At 43.4% G+C, this 15,926-nt stretch overlaps 1 protein-coding gene across 1 annotated transcript in view; it reads right to left on the bottom strand.

Annotated features, from left to right (window-relative positions):
* LCT (lactase) overlaps nt 1-15,926 on the bottom strand; it is a 129,303-nt gene that overhangs the window by 57,772 nt on the left and 55,605 nt on the right. Inside the window, exon 18 of the mRNA XM_040441528.1 lies at nt 3,957-4,431. Coding sequence (XP_040297462.1) covers nt 3,957-4,431 — 475 coding nt within the window. The remainder of the gene's footprint in view (nt 1-3,956; nt 4,432-15,926) is intronic.

The following is a 15,926-nucleotide window of genomic DNA, read 5'->3' as shown; positions in this document are numbered from 1 at the left end:
TTAAACCTCTCAGATGCTATAGTCAAACCTAACCACGACATCTGAGAGCCTGTATTAACGAAAGTGCATACTTCCGGTAATGCTATGGCTCCCCTGCGTAGCGATCAGAGGAGCCGATTTGCAATTTTTTAGACGGTTCGCACACATAACTACAAAAAAGATTTTCTTTCAAATTTTTAATTTTTTTTCAATATCAAAACGCAAGAAACACTATACATATGTGGTATCGCCAGATTCATACTGACCTGGAGAATGAAGATCAATATAGTATGTTAGTTTTCACCACATAGTAAATAGTGTTCATCACGAATATTCAAATTGCTAATTTCTTTCTCGAATATAGGCACTTTGAGAATTCGCTAATATTTAGAATATAGTGATATATATTCGTAATTTTGAATATTCGAGATTTAAAAAAAAAATCAGTACACATGATCCCTCCCTGCTTCTAGCTTGTGGGCCAATGAGAAGTCTGCAATATCTTTGACTTTAGGAGTAGTGTTGATTGCGAATTTTCGTAATGAGAATTTCCGTAATGAGAATCAATGAGATCGTGAAAACTCAGATCCGATGGTATATTCTAACCCCCAGGCATTCCCATGATGACGAGGACTCTTGTCGGGGAGGAGTATGCCAAAGTGGAACAACTGGTCAGATTTTTTTTAAAAAGACGAATATTCTAAAAAACAAATATATTCGATATAGTGCTATATATTCGTTTTTTCGAATATTCGTAATATTCTAAAACAAGAATATATAGCAATATAGCGAATATTCGAAGAAAAAAAAACGAATATAGAGCAATTTAGCTAATATAGTGCTATAATCTTCTATAGTTGTAATTTTTTTCTCATCTGATGTTCAGATCGGAAAAAAAATCGCAACTATAAAAAAAAAGATTATAGCACTATATTAGCTAAATTGTTCTACAATCTTTTTTTTTTTCTGAATATTCGCTATATTGCTATATATTATTGTTTTTGAATATTACGGATATTCGAAAAACTAATATATAGCACTATATCGAATATATTAGTTTTTTAGAATATTCGTCTTTTTTTCCATCTGAAGTCATGATTCCTCCCTGCTTAAGTAACAAGAATATATAGCAATATAGCGAATATTTGAAAAAAAAATTGCGTTTCTTTTTTCCAATTCCACCACATTTGGAATTTTTTCCCCACTTCTCACTGCATTCTATGCCATATTAAATGGTGGCATTGGAAAGTACTACTTGTCCCCCAAAAATCAAGCCCCAATGCGGCTATGTGAACAGAAAAACTTTAAAGTTATGTCTCTGGGAAGGTGGGCAGCGTAAAACGCAAACACAAAGGTGAAAAATCCTCTGGGGAAGAAGGGGTTAATCAAGATGATGATTAATAAGGGGTAATACACTGAAATATACATTTCCATTTATTATGTTGTCCTTGTACCCAGGATAGCATTTTATATGTTACTAATTACTCTCTCTATGGAGTGGATACGTTTTTCTGTAACAATGTATCAGTCGGGTTCTTCAATCTTATCACACTCACGATAATGTCTTATCTGGTTCTGATATTGATTAACACAAACAGGACTGCTCTGGGTGCAGAGTTCACAATGTGATTCATTACCACAAGATAAAAGCATGTCACCTTGAAGATCTGAGACCCTGCAGGTAATAAATACTGAGGGCGACAGATTTACATAGAAAGTAGAAATTGTGCCTAAAGGGAAACTGCAAAAGTCTGAGATTCTCATAGTAACTGTCCAGTCAATCATCACCAGTACCAGAAACAAGACACATCCACTAATGGCCGTTAGATGGTCGTTCCAAACATACTGGTCAATGTCCTTACTCTTGACTATAGGAACAGTATTATAGTAGTTATATTCTTGTACATAGGAGGCAGTAATATAGTAGTTATATTCTTGTACATATGAGCAGCATTATAGTAGTTATATTCTTGTATACAGGAGCAGTATTATAGTAGTTATATCCTTGTATACAGGAGCAGTATTATAGTAGTTATATTCTTGTACATAGGAGCAGTATTATAGTAGTTATATTCTTGTACATAGGAGCAGTATTATAGTAGTTATATCCTTGTACATAGGAGCATTATAGTAGTTATATTCTTGTAGATAGGAGCAGTATTATAGTAGTTATATTCTTGTACATAGGAGGCAGTATTATAGTAGTTATATTCTTGTACATAGGAGCAGTATTATAGTAGTTATATTCTTGTACATAGGAGCAGTATTATAGTAGTTATATTCTTGTACATAGGAGCAGTATTATAGTAGTTATATTCTAGTACATAGTAGCAGTATTATAGTAGTTATATTCTTGTACATAGGAGCAGTATTATAGTAGTTATATTCTTGTACATAGGAGGTAGTATTATAGTAGTTATACTCTTGTACATAGGAGGTAGTATTATAGTAGTTATACTCTTGTACATAGGAGCAGTATTATAGTAGTTATATTCTTGTACATAGGAGCAGTATTATAGTAGTTATATTCTTGTACATAGGAGCAGTATTATAGTAGTTATATTCTTGTACATAGGGGGTAGTATTATAGTAGTTATACTCTTGTACATAAGAGCAGTATTATAGTAGTTATATTCTTGTACATAGGAGCAGTATTATAGTAGTTATATTCTTGTACATAGGAGCAGTATTATAGTAGTTATATTCTTGTACATAGGAGGTAGTATTATAGTAGTTATACTCTTGTACATAAGAGCAGTATTATAGTAGTTATATTCTTGTACATAGGAGCAGTATTATAGTAGTTATATTCTTGTACATAGGAGCAGTATTATAGTAGTTATATTCTTGAACATAGGAGGCAGTATTATAGTAGTTATATTCTTGCATATTGGAGCAGTATTAAAGTAGTTATATTCTTGTACATAGGAGCAGTATTATAGTAGTTATATTCTTGTACATAGGAGGCAGTATTATAGTAGTTATATTCTTGTACATAGGAGCAGTATTATAGTAGTTATACTCTTGTACATAGGAGCAGTAATATAGTAGTTATATTCTTATACATAGGAGGCAGCATTATAGTAGTTATATTCTTGTACATAGGAGCAGTATTATAGTAGTTATATTCTTATACATAGGAGCAGTATTATAGTAGTTATATTCTTGTACATAGGAGGCAGTATTATAGTAGTTATATTCTTGTACATAGGAGCAGTATTATAGTAGTTATACTCTTGTACATAGGCGCAGTAATATAGTAGTTATATTCTTATACATAGGAGGCAGCATTATAGTAGTTATATTCTTGTACATAGGAGCAGTATTATAGTAGTTATATTCTTGTACATACCGTAGGAGCAGTATTATAGTAGTTATATTCTTGTACATAGGAGGCAGTATTATAGTAGTTATATTCTTGTACATAGGAGGCAGTATTATAGTAGTTATATTCTTGTACATAGGAGGCAGCATTATAGTAGTTATATTCTTGTACATAGGAGGCAGTATTATAGTAGTTATATTCTTGTATATAGGAGCAGTATTATAGTAGTTATATTCTTGTACATAGGAGGCAGTATTATAGTAGTTATATTCTTGTACATAGGAGCAGTATTATAGTAGTTATATTCTTGTACATAGGAGCAGTATTATAGTAGTTATATTCTTGTACATAGGAGAAGTATTATAGTAGTTATATTCTTATACATAGGAGCAGTATTATAGCAGTTATATTCTTGTACATAGGAGAAGTATTATAGTAGTTATATTCTTATTTAATCACTCTTAAATTAATATAATTCATCTACGTTTTAAATGTTAATAATCCTTTTTTATGTGTAATGTATCATCACATCCAAATAGTTGTGGTTCTATTCACTGGTTTTGTTGTATTGGTCATGAAAACATTTACTGTATTGTTTTTCTGTGTCTGTCATTCAATCATCATAAATCTCGGTTCCCCTTTAATAACTCACCTCCAGCAGGGTACTTCTGGTGATATAGCGCAAACACTCTCTCATGGGCGTCCAGCAGAACCTGCAGGGTTTGTGAATCTGTTACATCTGCAGGAACATCAAATGTTATCCAGGTTTGGACCAAATCCCCAAAGGAATGAAATGCAAATTTAGCATATTCTGCATAGGCATCAACAGGGCTGGTGCCAGTCTGGGTGCCAACTTCAAAAAGTCTGTTGAGGTCACTGTCATGTAAGATCACAATTGGTTTAATGCTGGCTCCCTGCAGTTCCTGAAGAAGGGTCCTGTAACACTGCAGTTGTCCCTCATCCTTGCCCTTGAAGGTTACAGAGTTCACAGCCAGCTGGATCTTGTAGTGGGTGATGCCATACTTCTGCAGGGTTGGAATTTGGTCTTTCAAGTCATTTAAAATGTCGTTGTTGCACCTAAATACTCCCCCTGGCTCCACTTCATTAAGACGACCATTGTTGTTGCTCTGCAGAGGTCCAGCAATGGCCATGATGTCTCCATGGACTGGACCGTTGAGCCCATGACACATGGAAGAGAGGAGAACCAAGAGGACTGCTTGCCATGCAGGCGCCATGCTGGCCACTGTATTCCTAAATGTACCTGTCAAGTAATATATACATAACGTCCATAAAATGGTCCCTTGACGTCTTATCTTTGCTGACAATGACATTGCAGAAGAGCTATTTACTAAGAGATAATGAGGCGGCTGCAGGGGCACAAGGTGCGATTGTCAGAGGATACAGAGCTGGTAATATGCATTAGGTAGAGTTTCAGTTCTAGTGCCTGGTGTTGACCACCACACATGGTCTTGTCCTTTAGATTCCTCCGGTTGAACATATAAAGGTGAATTTGGACGGGGTGATCATCATACAGTGAAGGAGATCGCTTCATATAAATGTGTCTCATTCACTGAACGAGCCGCCAACTGTCGGGAAAGATCACTTTTTCCCCTACAGTCGGCGGCTCGTTCCGTGAAGCAATCTCCTTCACTGTATGAGGACAAGTCATCGTTATTGCTGCCCAGAAACTATGATTGGTGGTGCCTGCATGAGCTACAGGGATTACCCAATGAATGAGAATTTCGCTCATTCATTGGGTGATCGTAGGCACATTTACATGGGCAGATTGTCAGGAACAACCGTTTTGAGGAATGGTCGTTCACGATAATCTGGACGATTATTGTTTTTTTAGCAACTTTTCAAGACAGACTGGTTGCGAAGTACAAATTGCCTAACAACCACTGTCTATTTAATAGGATTGTCAGACAATGAGTCCATACTCAAATCTTTGGCTGTCCAGGGGGAAGAAATGGGTATGGAGGCTCATACCGCTGACAGCTATTCCTCCCAACACACCATACACCTACACATTTGGGTCGGCCAGGTGTGCATGTGTTTGCAAGCACAGTGGCTTAGTGGTTAGCACTGGTGCCTTGCAGTGCTGGGGTCCTAGGTCCTGACCTATGTTTGCCTTGGTTTCCTCTGGGTTCTCTGGTTTCCTCCCACACTGACACACTGAAAAGGAACTTAGATTGTGAGCCCCACTGGGGACAGTGGGTAGTGATAATGTCTATAAAGCGCTGTGGAATATGTCAGTGCTCTATAAGTGCATAAAATAAATAAATAAGGTTAAAGGGGTTGTCTCACTTCAGGAAATGGCATTTATCATGTAGAGAAACTATGTATTGTTGTTATCCATATTGCTTCCTTTACTGGCTAGACTCATTTTTCCATCACATTATATAATGCTCGTTTCCATGGTTACGACCACACTGTAATCCAGCATCGGTGGCCATGCTTGTCCACTAGAGGAAAAAGCACCAGCCTATGTGCACACCAGAGAGGCCAGTGCCTTTTTCTATAGTATGCAAGCACGGACACCAATGCTGGATTGCAGGATGGTCGTAAACCGTGGAAACGAGCAGTGCATAATGTGATGGGAAAATTAATCCAGCCAGCAAAGGACTTCAGGTGTTTTATTGAGCCCCATTACCAAAGGTGTAAAACATGCAGCCCCTAACATGCAGTCTGCCATTAGCACAGGCGTATAACATCCAACCCTAGCCAAGCACCCTGCTATTACCACAGGTGTGTAACTTCCAGCCCTAGCCAAGCACCCTGCTATTACCACAGGTGTGTAACTTCCAGCCCTAGCCAAGCACCCTGCTATAACCACAGGTGTGTAACTTCCAGCCCTAGCCAAGCACCCTGCTATTACCACAGGTGTGTAACTTCCAGTCCTAGCCAAGCACCCTGCTATTACCACAGGTGTGTAACTTCCAGCCCTTAGCCAAGCACCCTGCTATTACCACAGGTGTGTAACTTCCAGCCCTAGCCAAGCACCCTGCTATTACCACAGGTGTGTAACTTCCAGCCCTAGCCAAGCACCCTGCTATTACCACAGGTGTGTAACTTCCAGTCCTAGCCAAGCACCCTGCTATTACCACAGGTGTGTAACTTCCAGCCCTTAGCCATGCAGTCTGCCATTACCACAGGTGTGTAACTTCCAGCCCTAGCCAAGCACCCTGCTATTACCACAGGTGTGTAACTTCCAGCCCTAGCCAAGCACCCTGCTATTACCACAGGTGTGTAACTTCCAGCCCTAGCCAAGCACCCTGCTATTACCACAGGTGTGTAACTTCCAGCCCTAGCCAAGCACCCTGCTATTACCACAGGTGTGTAACTTCCAGCCCTTAGCCATGCAGTCTGCCATTACCACAGGGACACAAACAAAAGATTAACTGAGACTAAAACGGGTGTAGTAGCAAAATATAAATATACTTTATTGAATGATACATAAGAAATGAATTATACATGATGTAATGCATCAGATAAAAAAGGTGGACCACACCTGAGGGGACATAACATAGTCACACGAAAATGATGGAAAAGGGCAGTGAAGCAACCAAAAACTTAGACATATACCAAACACCCTGACACATAAGGATGTCACATCTATTCGTCATAAATGTCAAAAAGACAGTACAAATATAGATCTCCAAGCATACATATAAAAAAGAAAGACCTATCCAATGTGTCTAAAAATGTCACAAATGTCAGGATAGTATTAGCATGCACTCACATGTCTCCACATGGACATAAAAAGCTGCCAGTGCGCTATAAACAAAATCCCACATGGAGACATGCATGTGCATAACAATCAATCACTTTCATGGTCCCATACACATAGTATCATCTGTCTCTTATATAGAGAGCCAAATCCTATATACATGTGTGAGCATGCACATAAGTATCACCAAGAAGGCAAATAGGGCTGCTGGCAGGGCCCTCTCTCCTTCTGTACCAGTTTGTAACTCGTCTTGTTTATAATTAGTGCAATTGTCTGTATTATGTATGTGCACCGCTTATCATATGTGCAGCGCTATGGAATGAATGGCGCTTTAATAATAAATAATAATAATAATATCACATTGCGACACCTGCAAAAGAATACACACAATGGATACAATACTTTAAACGTTGCTGAAAACTTAAAGGGTTTCTGTCACCAGATTTAACCCTATTAAACTGGCTGACATTAGCGATGTGCTAATGTCAGCAGACCCTAACTCTACTATTCTTATGCTTACTGATAGCCCCCTTACTGCACAATTTTAACTTTTATGATATGCAAATTAGCCTCTAGGAGCGCGGGGGGGGGGGGGGGGGGCGTTGCTCCTGCACCTAGAGGTTCCGTTCTCCCACCTTATGTCACGCCCTGCCATCCTTGATTGACAGGGCCAGCGTTCATCTTCTCCTGCAGGCCCTGTGTGCTTGATAAATCTCGCGCCTGCGCAGTGCCGTTTTCTGGGCCGGCAGGAGGAGACGAGCGCTGCCTGGCCCTGTCAATCAAGGATGGCAGGGCGTGACATGAGGTAGGAGAACGGAGCCTCTAGGTGCAGGAGCAACGTCCCCCCAGCTCCTAGAAGCTAATTTGCATATCATAAAAGTTAAAATTGTGCAGTAAGGGGGCTATCAGTAAGCATAAGAATAGTAGAGTTAGGGTCTGCTGACATTAGCACATCGCTAATGTCAGCCAGTTTAATAGGGTTAAATCTGGTGACAGAAACCCTTTAAGTTTTCAGCAGTTCTGATCCCCCAGAAGAAGGCATCGCAGCCGAGACGCGCGTCGGGGTACGTTGCTCTCCTGAGTTGGACAGTTTTCTATTCTCATGGGTATGTAACCTTATAGTGTGAGGCTACCTTTTGCTGTAACAATGATTTTTCTTTGTGGTATATTTAGTTACTTAGTGCATGCTGCAGGGGTTGATCTCTGCGATCCCTGTTTTCACTTTGTGGATGCGGGTATCTAGGTGATTAATCCCTGTATACTTCCAGATATGGCTCTAGTTTAAAGCACTGGCAGCCCTATTTGCCTTCTTGGTGATACTTATGTGCATGCTCACACATGTATATAGGATTTGGCTCTCTATATAAGAGACAGATGATACTATGTGTGTGGGACCATGAAAGTGATTGATTGTTATGCACATGCATGTCTCCATGTGGGATTTTGTTTACAGCGCACTGGCAGCTTTTTATGTCCATGTGGAGACATGTGAGTGCATGCTAATACTATCCTGACATTTGTGACATTTTTAGACACATTGGATAGGTCTTTCTTTTTTATATGTATGCTTGGAGATCTATATTTGTACTGTCTTAGCTTTTTGGTTGCTTCACTCCCCTTTTCCATCATTTTCGTGTGACTATGTCCCCTCAGGTGTAGTCCACCTTTTTTATCTGATGCATTACATCATGTATAATTAATTTCTTATGTATCATTCAATAAAGTATATTTATATTTTGCTGCTACACCCGTTTTAGTCTCAGTTTATCTTTTGTTTGTGTATGTTTATGTACACTGAGTGGGTACGTCACTATAGGGTACTCTTTATTGCATAGGATCACTATTAGTGAACGCAAATCTATGTGTATTTTGTGACTGTTGTATTTTAATCATTACCACAGGAGTATAACATCCAGCCGCTATCTATGCAGTCTGTCTTTACAGATATTTTTGTGTAAAAGTTTAAATTGTGCAGTAAGGGGGCTATCAGTAAGCATAAGAATAGTAGAGTTAGGGTCTGCTGACATTAGCTGAATTCCCGCATGGTCCTGTAACAGGATGTTACCACTGACACAAGTCACTATGTGAAATGTCTTGCCTCCGAGATATCACTTGTGAATGGTATTATTGCAAAGTGAAAGGAACCGCAGGATTTCAGCCATGAACTGTAACGTAAAGTGACAGAGCGGGGTCGCTGAGTGCTGAGGAGCATAGAACATAAGTCACCAACGCTCTGCTGACTCCATAACTGCAGAGTCCATACCCCTGTGCCGGCAGCTTCATGGCATGGGTTTCCATGGCCGAGCAGCTGCATGCCAGCCTTACATCATCAAGCAGAATGGCAGGCGTGGCATGAAGCGGTGTAAAGCACGTCAACATTGGACTCTCGAGCAGTGAACATGTCTTCTGTGCAGTGACCAAAATGCTTCTCTATCTGATGGATTCATCTGAGTTTGGCGAATGCCAGGAGAACGTTATCTGCCTGACTGCATTGTGCCAACTGTAAAGGTGGTGGAGGGGGAATAATACTATGGGTTTGTTTTTAGGGGTCAGCCTCGGCCACATAGTTCCAGTGAAGGGAAATCTTAAATTGGCTGGCCGCACAGAGCCTTGTTCTCAATCCTATCCAACACCTTTGCGATTAACTAGAACGGCGAGCCAGGCCTACACAGTCAGCGTCTGAGCTCTTATGGATCAATGGGTAAAAATTCCCACAGACACCTCCAAAATATTTATAGAAGACCAAAGGGGGACCAACTCCACAATAATGCTTATGGATTTAGAATGGGATGTCATAAAAGCCCCAGTAGGTGGAATGTGTATGTGTCCCAATACTTTTCTCCATATAGTGTATCTGAGCACGTTACATCTAGGTGTTGGTGCACATTCGTGATGCCATTAAATTTTAAATTCTCAGTGCATTGGGGTACCTTGGACCTTCCATATCTTAGAAGAATCATTTCACTCTTTGATCCCCGTTGAAAAGTCCTTATTTAGTATCTATTACTTTCTGCTAATCGTTGATCTGTAATTGACCCGTTCAATGAGACACTAGCTTAGGTCCTGACACCTTCATTGAACAAGTGACCCCAACAGTTCATCAGATGAGATCAGGTAAGGCCTTAAAGGGCTTTCCCATATTTACTTACTGTACAGATCTAATCAACTTTCTGTTCAGTTCCTCACCATTCAAAACAATACTTGGCTGTCAGTGAATGAGGACACTCATGATTACATTCAGAGGCAGTAAACAGTAGCATACCTTTAACGGAGGCATACCGCGCAACTGCTAGGAGGCTTGGATTTTCATACAGCCACCACTAGGGGGAGCACAGTGCAATCATTTCAGCTTCCATTAACTGTATAACTTGTGTGCCCCCTAGTGGTAGCTGAGACTTTGGAAGGAGCACTGCATTCATTAAGCTCCATTTTACTGACATAGAAGTCAGATAAAGTGGGTGGGGTGGAAGGCGACTTTTTTATTAGAATTTTTTAAAGTGTATTCCTTGTAATTAAATTTTAAAAAATGTAAATTTGTCAGAAATCTGGGTCCTTGCCTGGGAGTGATTGTCTCACGCATACTAGGTGGGGGCCTATACTGTTTTGCTGTGGGGCCCCTTGAGATCTGTAGCCCTTGCAGAAGACCTGTACACAGCGAGTCCTACTCTTAGCTGAGAAGTATCTAGTGCTCTGTGAGCTAAACAGCCTCGACTCCAGAATGATACATTATAGCAAACTTTTAGTGACTTGTGTAGCTGCTGCTGATGTATTTTGCTCACAGCATTATCTATACTGGATACAATTGTACTTCAGCGATAGGAAGCTTATCAAGGGGCACTGTGCTATCACTGTTTCTGTGGGCTCCCCCTAGTGGCAGTTGCAAGCAAAAATAATTTTAACATTTCATTCTGTGGCTGAGAACTGGGAAGCTCTATGCTGGAAATGTTTATCAGCGGGCACTCTGCAGGCATGGTTTATAGGTGACCCTCTCCTGGCACTATTGTTTATTAGGGGTCACTCTGCTGGCACTGTTTCTGTTTAGCACTTTCATGGCAGTATTATTTATGGTGTTCCCTCTGCTCTGTTTTATAGGGGTGCACACTATGGGCACTATAATTTTTTTTGGGGGGAAAGGGGTGGTGTCCTACATTTGTGAGTAGGCTTTAGACGAGAAAATGACACTTAAAGGGGTTGTGCCATGATCTACTTGTTGTTTTTTTATTTGCAGTTTTCTCTTATCCCCCTGGAATCCTGCTGCCTGGTTTGTCATGTGTCTACTATCCCATCATGCCTTAGGGAATTGAAGTGTGTCCTGACATCAGCAGATCATGTGACACTAACCACACCCCTTGTTCTTACCAATGGCGCGTCCTACATTACAAGGCGCCAATGGAGGACGTAACCTACAGCAACAGGGTGCAGTGGTCGGATAATGACTTTACAATATAGCGCGGTTTTGATAAATGGTGGTATTTGGAGAAAGTGATATAACAGTGATATCTGTTGGGTGGGATACATTTATATCAGCAGGCTCGGACTGGCTCACCGGGAATCCGGTGAAATGCCCGGTGGGCCCCTTGCCTGTCTGCTTATACTGCAGCCAGAGCCACCAGCAGGGGCAGGGCAGTTGCTATACTTTCAGTTTCAGGCACCTGGCTGTTATCAGGTGCTGGACTGCAGCACTGGCACATATATCATTTTACTTTGGTGAAAGGGACAGCACAATACTTTGCAGTGCTTGTTCCTTTCTCCAAAGTAAACTTCACCGACCCGACATGAGCAGACAGCCCCCCCCCCTCCTCTCTGCAGTGTGATATTCCATCATGTGTGAGGAGGGGGCGGAGCCAGAGGAGCCAACAGCCGAGGCAGCAGCAGGAGATATGGAGACGCTGCTCTCTCTGAGTCACTGTGCCTCCCTCCAGTATAAAGTTCTCTTCTCTCACTGGTCCCACTACTCCACACAGCAGCACTGGGGTAAGTTACTATGGGAGAGAAGTGGGAAGAGAGTCCTGAAGCTGCTGCCCCTGCACATCTTGTGTCCCTGTTCCAGCCCCTCACAGACCTTTCCCACCAACTATCTCACCTATACTTTATACAGGGCAAGAAGTCATGTCTCCCAGTGTCCCCCTCTTCCCTCTCATCAGTGGCATTTCACACTTTCCCAGCCCCTCACCCCCACATAATATGTAATGTCTCTGGAGCAGTGGCGTGCACACAATCCATGGGGCCCCGGTGCAAAACTGAACCATGGGGCCCCCCTTCCCGTCGCCGCCCCCCTCCCCAACCTCCCTCCACCAGCAGCAGAGTTAGGCTCCATTCACACGTCCGCATCCTTTCCGCAATTTTGCGGAATGGGTGCAGACCCATTCATTCTCTAAGGGGACGGAATGGATGCGGACAGCACACAGTGTGCTGTCTGCAGCCGCAATTGCGGAGTGCGGCCCTGACTTCGGGTCCGCAGCTCCGCAAGAAGATAGAGCATGCCCTATTCTTGTCCGCAGCTTGCGGACAAGAATAGGCATTTCTATGGGGGCGCCGGGCTGGTGTGTTGCGGACCCGCAATTTGCGGGTCCGCAACACACCACAGACGTGTGAATGCAGCCTTAGGCTACTTTCACACCTGCGTTAGGTGCGGATCCGTCTGGTATCTGCACAGACGGATCAGCACCGATAATGCAAATGCTTGTATCCGTTCAGAACGGATCCGTTTGCATTACCACGAAAAAAAAAAAAAAGATAATGCAAACGGATCCATTTTGACTTACACTGAAAGTCAATGGGGACGGATCCGTTTTCAATTGCACCATATTGTGTCAGTGAAAACGGATCCGTCCTCATTGACTTACATTGTAAGTCAGGACGGATCCGTTTGGCTCCGCATTGTCAGGCGGACACCAAAACGAATCTGCACAGACGGATCCGCACCTATAATGCAAACACTTGTATCCGTTCAGAAAGGATCCGTTTGGCTGCAAGCAGTGTTTTGGTGTCTGCCTCCAGAGCGGAATGGAGGCTGAACGGAGGCAAACTGATGCATTCAGAGCGGATCCTTATCCATTCAGAATGCATTGGGGCTAAACTGATCCATTTTGGGGCCGCTTGTGAGAGCCCTGAAACAGATCTCACAGGCGGACCCAGAAACGCAGGTGTGAAAGTAGCCTAACTCTGCTATATTTCTGTAGCCTGCAACCTCTGACTGCCCAGTTGGGCTGAAACTACTACACCCAGCATGTTCTGGCAGTAATAGTAAATGGATATTGGTGCAATTCTGAGCTACTAGTCTATATAATACAATATAATATTATGTATTATATAGACTAGTAGCTCAGAATTGCACCAATATCCATTTACTAATGCTAACATGCTGGGTGTAGTAGTTTCAGCCCAACTGGGCAGTCAGAGGTTGCAGGCTACAGAAATATAGCAGAGCTAGTTATAAAGCCAGCCCCCATCAGACCCTACTCTGAGTCTACTCTGAACTCACTGACCATAAATGTGGTGAGCAATTATGAAGACCTTTTTTTTTTTTTTTTTTTTACAAATCTTATCTTCACTTCCGAACCGGCACCAGCTTCTTCACGCTCTCCGGTGCCTTCTTCCTGCTGCGTCTCGGCGTTGTTGTGCGCCTGCGCAGCCTAGGGAAACGTTGTGTCCGGTGCGGCCGCCCAACAGGAAATGACTAGGCACGCCGCACCCGCACGGGGAGGAGAATCGGGGGGGGAGACTCTCACTCAAGGAGGGTAGGGCTGGCCTGGCCTGGCACTACAGCGCAGAAACGCAACACTGGGTGGCGGGCCCCGGGTCGGCCGCCCGGATTAAGGCTGTTTCACACGAGCGAGTCCATTGCGGTAGAGTTGTTGCGATACCAAATTTTTGATTCGGTTTCGATACCATGAAAAAGTATTGCGATACTCGATACCATTCGATACCACGCGAAAAAAATAAACAAAAAAAGCCACGTGCATTCCTCATTTTTAAAAATGGCGAATCGCGCAGTTTTTATTTTATTTTTTCTGTTCCGGCATTCACCACCTAGATTTTTTTTTTATATTTTAATAGTTTGGACTTTTCTGACGTGGCGATGTAATATGTTTATTTATATATTTTATATGTGAAATTGGGAAAAGGGGGGTGATTTATACTTCATATTTTAGTGTTGTTTTTTTTTTTCACTTTTTATTTAATAACTATTTCCCCCCTTAGGGGCTAGAACCTGGGATCTTTCATCCCTTTTCCTATTCACCCTGATAGATCTCTATCAGGGTGAATAGGACTCCACACTGTCCCTGCTGCTCTGTGCTTTGTGCACACAGCATCAGGGATGTTACCATGGCAACCAGGGCTTCTGTGGCGTCCTGGCTGCCATGGTAACGGATCGGAGCCCCAGGCTTACACAGCTGGGGCTCCGATCAGAAGCTGCCACTGCACCACCAATGAGGGGGAGTGGAGAGGTCCCTGTGGCCACTGCCACCAATGATTTTAATACTGGAGGGTTGAGAGGGGCCGGCGCACTGTGCCACCAATGATTTTAATGGGATGGGGGGATTGAGGGGGAGGGGGTGCACTGCACCACCAATGATTTTACCCCTTTATACAGGAGGCGGGTACTAGCAGATCAGCGGCAGTTAACTGCCGCTGATCGCAGCTCCCTGTCAGGGGCAGGGTGCCGGCAATGCGATTCTGCTGCCGGCACCCGCCTCCTGTATGTGTTAAAGACTGACTACTGTATATGAGTCCAGACTTTCACTATTAGGCCACACAGAGCGGCGCCCAGCGATGTCTCAGCACTCACCATTTAGTCCTGGGCGCCGCTCCGTTCGCCCGCAGTGCCCCATTACTGTCTCCTCTCCTGCTCCACATGCTGCTGATTACTATCGGAGCGATGGGAGGAGACATCAGCTTCACTAGTGGGCGTTCCTTCTCCCTGGCTGTAGCGCTGTCCAATCGCAGCGCAGGGAAAAGGAACGCCCACTAGTGAAGCTGATGTCTCCTCCCATCGCTCCGATAGTAATCCTATCATTGGGGGCGCAGTGCGCCCGCCCCTCCTCCGCCCCTCTCTTCTCATTGCCGCCCCTCCTCCCCCCCCTCTCTTCTCATTGCCGCCCCTCCTCCGCCCCTCTCTTCTCATTGCCGCCCCTCCTCCGCCCCTCTCTTCTCATTGCCGCCCCTCCTCCGCCCCTCTCTTCTCATTGGTGGCAGCGGCAGCAGCACAGGGGGAGGGAGGACAGCTTCCTTCTCCCCGTGCTGCTGAGAGAGAACATGAGCGCGCCGATAGCAGCGCGCTCATGTTCAGAGATACTAGACTGCGCAGAAGCGCAGCCCAGTATCGAAAAAACGGAAATCCCGGTATCGTATCGATACCGGGACAAAAGTATCGATTGGGTATCGAAATTTCGATACCCGCAACAACCCTACATTGCGGGAATCGCGCTCCGTGTGTGAGTGTGATCCTCCGCTCTGGACTTGCAGGAGCGCACGGCATTATCATGATTTATAATGCCATGTGTCTCTGCATGGCCTTTTTTCCACAGAATCATACTGACCGCTTTATGTCACTATGTCCAGAGCGGAGGATCACACTCACACACGGAGCGTGATTCCCGCAATCGACTCGCTCGTGTGAAACAGCCCTTATACAGGCAGGCACAGCACTACTGCAGGGCGGGGCCAGGGGTCCACAGGCGGCTGGGCCCCCTGGAGTGCCGGACCCAGCCGCGACCCCTGTATGTACGCCCCTGCTCTGGAGGTTATATCAGTACTGGAGCGATATAAGAGGAGCGGCTGATATCAGTCACATATGATGTAATGTCTCTGGAGGGTACCGTATTTTTCGCCCTATAAAACGCACTTTTTCCCCCCAAAAAAATGGGAAAATGCCCCTGCGTCTTATGG

Source organism: Bufo bufo, chromosome 7 (assembly GCF_905171765.1).
Source record: "Bufo bufo chromosome 7, aBufBuf1.1, whole genome shotgun sequence".
In the NCBI taxonomy this organism is placed as follows: domain Eukaryota; kingdom Metazoa; phylum Chordata; class Amphibia; order Anura; family Bufonidae; genus Bufo; species Bufo bufo.
Note: the sequence above shows the minus strand (reverse complement) of the source record. Positions and strands in the feature narration are given on the sequence as shown.